At 45.8% G+C, this 8,122-nt stretch overlaps 1 protein-coding gene and 1 long non-coding RNA gene across 4 annotated transcripts; one reads left to right on the forward strand and one right to left on the reverse strand.

Moving 5' to 3' along the window:
• Positions 1-476: 476 nt before the first annotated feature.
• On the reverse strand, positions 477-4,567 carry LOC123148867 (uncharacterized). 3 transcript variants are annotated; one of them, XR_006474216.1, is made up of 10 exons: positions 4,094-4,567; positions 3,670-4,008; positions 2,833-3,030; positions 2,598-2,730; positions 2,399-2,503; positions 2,200-2,308; positions 1,848-2,105; positions 1,606-1,742; positions 1,244-1,516; positions 477-1,138 (listed from the first exon to the last, which is right to left on the reverse strand). It is a non-coding gene; the product is annotated as an uncharacterized lncRNA (long non-coding RNA). The 3 variants fall into 3 exon arrangements; XR_006474215.1 differs by having other exon boundaries at positions 1,848-2,128; positions 2,598-2,714; positions 4,094-4,562; XR_006474214.1 differs by having other exon boundaries at positions 2,598-2,714; positions 4,094-4,560.
• An 801-nt stretch (positions 4,568-5,368) lies between these two features.
• LOC123154097 (putative F-box protein At4g21240) lies at positions 5,369-7,655 on the forward strand. Its single transcript, XM_044572889.1, has 2 exons — positions 5,369-5,559; positions 6,263-7,655. Exon 2 carries the CDS (start codon positions 6,295-6,297, stop codon positions 7,459-7,461), a length of 1,167 nt encoding a protein of 388 aa, XP_044428824.1. The 5' UTR covers positions 5,369-5,559; positions 6,263-6,294; the 3' UTR covers positions 7,462-7,655.
• Positions 7,656-8,122: the final 467 nt, after the last annotated feature.

Consider the following 8,122-nt stretch of genomic DNA (forward strand, 5'->3'; position numbering starts at 1 on the left):
AATAGCAGGGGCTGAGCTTTGAGCTTGCCTAAACTGTAGAGTATACATGTTTTACTATTTGTCAGGCAACAAGAAAACAAGGGATTAATAGGTGTGGCGTATGTGCATTGTTAGCAGAAAACAAATTTCATTTTCTCATTCTTGATGTTACAGCGTTTATGAGATCAGGTTATTGAAGCAAATATAAGGTACAATCATTCTTTTCTTTAAACATAAGGTACAATCACTTGTTTCTTTAAATGTAAATATCAGGTTATGAAAACAGGGGATCAACATGTATTCGTTTTCTCACTCTTGATGTTGTAGTATTTATGAGATCGGGTTATGGGAAGCAAATATAGGGTACAATCATTCTCTTTTTTAAATATAAGGTACAGCCATTCTTTTCTTTAAATATAAATAGATGACCCGTTGCGCCCCTGGCGCAAAAAGCGTATTCAAAGCATGAAATGTGCAAGCAATAATGGTCCAAAGACTGATAATGAAATCTTCGAAAGAATTTGAACACAACGAAGGTTGATACTTAGCATTTTCATACAAAGCAATGCATATTGCACTGCATTACAATCCATACAAAGTTATGAAAGCGGCCTTAAGGTTATTTATCATGCAACTGGGCCTTGGCAACCTGGTTCCGGACAGCATCTGCAACCTGGTTCCAGACAGCATCTTCTTCGACACAGAATGCAAACTCTTCATCCCTTTCTATGCTTCAGATGTTATCCAACAGAACATCGACAACCTGCACATTTAAGTTGAACTTCTTGTATATGGCAAAAGCCTCCTCATATAGTTGTGCTTCAACTGCTACTTCTCCAATGGCAGGACCATCAAAGTTGTCTAGTCAGTTAACATACTCCATGACCCTAGATGAGTCCGCCTTGATGGCTATCAAGATGAGCAGATTCTGAAGATTGAAGTTTCCACTGAACGCGGAATTCTGAAGGCAAGAAGTTCGATCGGTTCATGAGGGAGGTCAGCTGTCATGAAAGCCTTAACAGCAGCAGAAACTTGCTCAGGACTCTTGCTTTCGGGCAATGCAGTAGAAACCACTTGGTCAATGAACTGCCTTCTATATTCGTTATCACGCTGTAGAACTTTATCCCACAGATCGCCGTCCATTCTTTCAACCACATACCTGGAAATTAAAATCACATGATTTGAGCATGTAAGCAGACGCCCAATGGATATAAAGATTCGGAATATCGACAAGGCATCAGAACGGAAAAACAAATTTACATACCTAGCTTGGAGCTTGAACAGCAAGTTCTTGTTGGTAACATTGACAAGTTCTTCATCGCACTGTCCACGTCTGTAAGCAACAACAGCAAGAGTAGGATCCCTCTTTTCACAGTATTTACCCACCACACGGGAGTCCTAGAACGGGTTGGTAGTAAGGAAATGCTCAGGATTGCTGTTGCTGTCAATGATTATTAGAGCATTGTGGACATGCACATCTTGGCTACCCTCGCTCACTAAGTGCTCCAAAAATTGTGTAAGTAAACGTAGACGGTTCCTGATCAAAATATTAAACAAATAAGACCAAAAGAAAAAGCATGTGCGCATGTGTGTACAGGACAAGGGCTCAGAATCAATCAATCAAACCTCTTCTCGCATTCATCAACCAGTGGCTCGACAGGAAGAAGAGAACGAACAGATAAAATCAAACCCTTAATGAAATCTTCCATGCACTCGTCATCAAGTAACTGCCCCACTACCAACGGAGCATTTCCAGGGTTCACCTACAATACAGAGAAAAAAGCAAATTAGACATTCATATACTCGACATATTAGAAGAATGATACTCAAATAAAACTAAAATTTATGAGAGTTACAGAGTTACATACCTTCTGTAAATTTATGAGAGTTACAGAGATACCGGAGCATATTGTTTGTGTACAGATAGTGAGTAATCTGGAACAAAACCAAAGCGATCGCAGACAATTATGAGTGGTTGGGCATCAGGTAGTTTTGCTTCTGTCAGAAAGTTCTTTGTCTTCTCAGCATCGTAAAAGTTAGACTCTCTTGTGACTCGCTCAACTTCTTTAATCTGTCCAGTCCTTGCAGCTGATTCTATATAATTGAAATGGATATCTGGATCCTCGCTGTTTCCATGTGATGAAGTCAACTATTAAAGTGTGACACAGTAAGTAAAGGGCAAACAGAACATATCAAGTTATCTACATCAGGCATAAGTACCTTCAGCTCAAATAGGACCCTAAGAAGTAGAGCCCCTCGTATGATTTAAATTGTTCGAACAGTGTAATACAAGCATCAACTCCAAGCTGCTCACAGATTCTTTGGTGGCCTACAGATGAATTTGATAATTAGAACAAATAGAGGGGGGAGGGGGTGGGGGGAGCAGTAATGAGAAAGAGAAGGTAACTGTGCAGGCTACCTGCACAACAATTTGAAGATTTCCTCTCAGGTTGACCAGTAGAAGGTCCTTCATGCATTCTAATGCCCATTCTTTAGAAAGGGTTCCAAAGAACTCAACGAGTGCCTGTGCAAGAAAGTAGTCAGTGGATCGGAAAAAAAAATAGACTGCTAGCCAATGATAACTAAAAACAACATTTAACAGTACAAAAGCACTATACCTGCTTTGAGTATATAAGGATCTTGTCAAAGTCCCTCCTCTCAGCGAAAGCGGTGACGACTTTAGGGGTTGCCATAGCCTTTATGTATATTTTTAACGCCAGATCATTGTCTACCATCTGCAATAAGATACCACTGAGAGAACATTCCAGACACAATAGTAAACAAAATTAATAGAAACACGGCTATATCTTATGGCTCTATGCAATCAAGAAACATGGCAGAACGAAATTTTACCTTTACAAGATCTCCAAGCTCTTCACTGCACTCCAACTTGTCTTCCGCCAACCAATTTTCCAAAAGGTTCTTCTTGTTCTGATTGACAATAAGTCAAGATAACTCAAGGGATTCGTAAGCATTGAGCTTCCCTCGAGTAAGCAATGTGCCAAAGTACTGCACCAGTGGAGGTGTTTGTCCATCTTGAACAGGAACACTCTGCATTTGAAGCACAAAAATAGGAAATGAGCCAAGCAGAAGAACCTACAATTAAAGCAGATTATACAAGGGTAATATCTAAAATAAGATGACACTTTTTGGCCGTTGTGTTTCGCTTAACAAATAATACCTTCAAACAAAGAATAGAGATTTTAACACTATCAGCAGATTAACTGTATATAGATAATATGTCTTTGTAGGTGTACAGTTCCTAGTCCTAACCCAATAATACTTCCAGGAAATGATAACTACGAAGAGTTTGGTGTTGTAAAAAAAGTAGCAAAGCCCTAACTTTAATAATCCCTTTGTTCAAAATTTATATGATAAGCACACTTCATAAGTCAAGCAGTTCAGTCTGAAGAATGGCTGGCTCGTTAAGAAGGAATACGAATGGTATCCGATGTCAAAATTTAACCTCCAACTTGCAAGTAAATCAATATGAATGGAGAACAAGAGTAGCATAAAAAATAACTCTGGTTCAAGAGTACACCAAGAAAAACAGCAGACATCTTTTGTGGATGCATATGAGCAAGCCTAACAATTACGGCTTACCACAGCATGTATTTCTCCAGGCAAATAGGATAAATGACAAGCAGTTGAAGTACCATGCTGTGGTAAAGATCCATAATAAAAGCCCACCTCTTCAAACAAAAGAAGATGCACACATCCCCTGCCGACGCCGCGTCAGCCGCTCCCCCGCCTCAGCCAGCCACCGTTCCCCCACCTCGAGCCAGTCGCCGCCATGAAGCCATGGATCATACGCGGGAGGAGGAGAAACGCGAAGGGGAGGAGCGGTGGTGGCGGCCGCCTCCCCTCATCTTCTTCCTACCATGAGACCCTGCGTCGCTGCTCCTCCCTACCATTCCTCCCCACAGACGTATTCCGGCCGGCAGAGGCGCGAGATCGACGGGGAACGCGAGCTCTCCTCACTGGTGATAGCGGCCTGGCGCCTTTCCCCTTGGACATTTACAGAAACAGCTAGTGTGCACAAAAAAATGTGGCAAATCAGGGGCTGTTGCAGATCAGGGGCTCGGCTATGAAGAGATGCTCAAGACTGCCATACCTAGGGATGTTGGCGGTGCGCTGGTGCCGAGGATATCCAGCCCCGATGCGCTGCAGAGATAACTCAAACAGCGAATCCATGGTTGGCTGCTCCAAACCTGCGCAACCCCCAAATCCTCGATATTGGAAGGAACGGCGTCGCCTATTGCCGGCCTCATCCATCTTCTTCCCACCCCACCGCAACGGGAGCGCTGCCACCGTTGCTTCTTCTCACCACAACAGTCATCCTCATCCACTCCTGCTCCTCCACACCACAGATGCCCGTCGCTGTCGCTGCTCACCCCGACGACCCGACCGCCCTTGTCGAGCTGCGGATGGCAGGTGGAGGAGGAGGAGGAGAGGCAGCGGCGTCACGGGGGAGAACGATGAGGAAGAGGGGGAGAGGCGGCGGCGGCTGGGAGGGAGGTAAAGGAGGAGGAAGGGTTTTTACCGAGCGTTCACTCGGACCCCTCCTCTCTCACGCAGGGCGCTGGCGAAACGCCCTGCAACGCTGGGTCCAGCGGGAAAATGAGGTCCACCAATCATACACACAAAAGCAAAACAAAAATGTAAAGAAGGATAGACGGGTGAGCCTTTGACAGCACCATAAAAAGTGCCATCGCAGTAGATCGAGCGAACCAGATGGACCGGCGGACGCAGATGGCCCAGAATGGCGGGTACTCTAGCGTGGTTTATATGTTCAATTGTCCTAGTTCTTACTTAAGTAACCACTTCTAGAACTGAATGGTATATATATATATATATATATGGTTGTGCTTGTCTTGAGCACAACAGATAGTTCTAACTTAAGTACCACTGTGTTGAGTATGGTCCTAGTTTTTACTTAAGTACCACTTTTGCTACCATCTGGTGCCTTTTGTGTTGTCTTGAGCGTCATCGTGATGTGTTCGAGTATCTGTGCTATACATGTGCTATTTATTCCCCGTTCACTTTCACTTTGTATTGTTAACCAGTGTGAATGGCATTGACAACAGCTTGAAATTATAATTACTTTCTAAGCTCTTAATGTGTGGGATGAATCTGTGCTACTAGAGAATTAGTGCAAGTGTGCAACAATGACAGGCCATCTACCATTTTTGCTAAGAAAACAATGTAGTCTTAGTCATTCTCTTTTAGTGGATATACTTTTGTAAGACGTGGGAGAGGTATGTGCTTTGCCAATAGGAATTAGTTGTTGGAATGGCCGGGCCCTTCCCAATGTAACAGTAACCAGCCCACTCACTCACGCGGGCCTTCCCAGCGCACTCCGGCCCTATAGCGTGTCGCCGATAACATCATTTCTGGCCGGGTCATTCGTCGCCTCCTCTCCCCGGCGGCGCAGAAGATCCTCCTCGCCCCCTCCCAATATCTGTCAGCGGCGAGCGAGCCCTCGTCCGCTCCGCTTCGGGAGGATCGCCGTCGTCCTTCCCCTCGACGGCAACGCGTGCAGCGGCTGAGCGGGAGGAGCCGCCCGCTGCTCTCCTATCGGTAAGACGAACTGCACTTGGAACACCCCACAAATTCACCTTTTTTTTGTTTGTTTACCAATCAGTATATGAGATTTCAGTTATGAGCAACACAGAAATTGGTAGAAAAGAAGCCACTATTAGTCCCTAGACCCTCTGGTTTCGGAACCCCTGTCTCCTCTCCCATTACCTGATGCAATCACAACACATGGCCAGGATATAGACATTATTGCAGATTAGTCAACAGGGATTAGAGTTTCTGCTAGCTGATTCGTGCATTATGCATGACTATTTGATTACAAAGTACACAATGTTTGATGGCATCTCAACTGAGGTCACCAGAACTATGATGTGATCACAACAAGCACATGAAACATTTGTTCATTCGTTTAACCTTCTATTCATTAGTCTCTACTGACATGTTTTTGCAGTAAATATTGTTACATTGAAATGGTACGCCGCATGATTTTCTGCTTATCATGTAGGATCGGGACGACAATTGTAAAACTCTAGCCAATTCACACTTTTGAGTTATGGTTCGTGCCAGTGGATTTTGGCTCCTCTTTTATATGGTAGATTCTTCATAGCAGTGCTCTGCCATAGAGCATTTGAATATAAAGCGTCACATTATATCTTTGACTTATGCCAAATACTGTTATGTGTTTGCCAAGTTGAATTTAGGGGTACAGATAAGCTCAATCATCTCCATCTTTTTTTTACCGTAGATTTGACGGAACACCGGTGGCAGTCAATCACCATGATGAAAAGAAGCCACACGACCGTCCTCGACGACCTGCCTGAGTGGATTGTGATCGAAGAGATCCTCGTCTGGTTGCCCCCCAAGGACCTCTTTCGCTGTCGTGCTGTCTGCAAGTTGTGGCGCAGTGCCACCTCCACCGACAAGTTCATGCTCGACAATTGCCGCCGCCAGCCATTGCTCCCTGTCATCACACAGGATATCCCTGGACAGGAAGGAGTCAGGTTCGTTGTCTTCCGTGACAAAAGTGTTGGAGCCGATCAAAAGCTCTGTCCAATCATCCAGCACTCTAAGTTCCATAATCTCCTGGGCGCCTGTGATGGCTTTCTCATCTTGTTCAGTGAGTCTGATTTCTGGATCTGCAACCCGGCCACTCGCAAATGTGCTATACTACCGCAACCTCGAGTTCCATCATCATCGGCAGGGGTTCCCCGCATCTACATAGCTGGATTCTACCAGCACCAACCATCTGGGGAATACCGGGTGCTTTGGTTCTCACGTGGCTGCCTTTGTGGCTACGTTCTCAGGTTTGGATCCGACAAGCCGAGAATCATCAGTCGGCCATCTGTGTCATCGCGTTTGCCGGAATTCTGGCACCAAGGGGAATTTGATTCCTGCTATAGTTCACAAGTCAACCACCGCGGCAGCCTGCACTGGTTAACAGGAATCTACATGGAGACTGCCGTGGACATTATGGTGTTTGACACAGTTACTGAGACGTTCCGGTGGATGCGCAGTCCTGGCCGGTTGGGCCGTCGGGTGTCGTTGTTGGAGATGGACAACAAGCTTGCTTCATGCATCGACAATGATGCCAGCATAGAGATTTGGGTGATGCAAGACTATGAGGCTGAGGTCTGGGCCTTGAAGTACCGGATTAACTTGTTAGCGATGAATACATCACCACAGTTCAAGTATATTTCTAAGATGGCACTGCTTAACCAGCGTGAGCTGCTGATCTGTTGTCACACTCCATCGGTGGGTCCTGATTATCTGTTGCATTGTGACACTGACGGAAAGTTTTTGGGATATTACGAGATGAAAGAGGGAACATATTCAACATACTTCACAAATCAGTACTTTCAAGAGAGCATGATTCCACTTCCGTTCTGTGAGATGCAAGAAGAAGGTGGTGTGGATAAGGAGCCTCCATTCTTCATAGGGCTATAAGCTGGTTTGTAATTCTAGTTGCCATGTATGCCTTTGGAGTATCCATCCTTTATGAGCACAAGGTCCTAGTTCTTACTTTATAGTACTAGTAGAACTGAACAATCCATATGGCTGTTCTAGCTCTTTTGCTACCAGCGGGTGCCTTTTGTGCTGTCTTGACCGTCATCATGATATGTTGGAGTATCTATGCTATACACCTGTGCTACTTCTTCCCCATTTACTTTCGCTTCCCATTGTTAAGTAGTGTGAATGGCACTGGCTTCAATTTGAAATGCTAATTATTTGTGCTACTAGAGAATTAGTGCAGCGTTGGCATGCCATCTAGCATGGTTTCTAGGAAAACAGTGCCATCAAGAAAATATGAGAGATGCAGTTGTAGTCGTTTTCTTTTAGGGATAAACACAATACGCCCCCTTGCCCCCGCGCCGTCCCCCCCGCGGGCGGCTCGGGCGGCGGCGCCAGATCCCGCCGCGGGCGCCCTCCCCTTCCTCCTCCCGCCTCAGCCGCTGGCCGGAACCGCCAGGGCGAAGCCCCTCGCGGTGGCTGGCGGCGGGGGACCTCTCCTCCACGTCTTGGTGCTGGTGGGCGCGGGCCCCCCTCCCTGGGCGGTGGCGTCGGGCGTGCACAGGGTCCGGTGGCGGGGCGGCTCCTTCTTCGGTCG

This window comes from Triticum aestivum, chromosome 7A, assembly GCF_018294505.1.
Source record: "Triticum aestivum cultivar Chinese Spring chromosome 7A, IWGSC CS RefSeq v2.1, whole genome shotgun sequence".
NCBI lineage: Eukaryota > Viridiplantae > Streptophyta > Magnoliopsida > Poales > Poaceae > Triticum > Triticum aestivum.

What these genes read in the sequence shown, in the direction of transcription:
- LOC123154097 (XM_044572889.1), top strand. Translation starts at nt 6,295, where the DNA reads ATGATGAAAAGAAGCCACACGACCGTCCTCGACGACCTGCCTGAGTGG.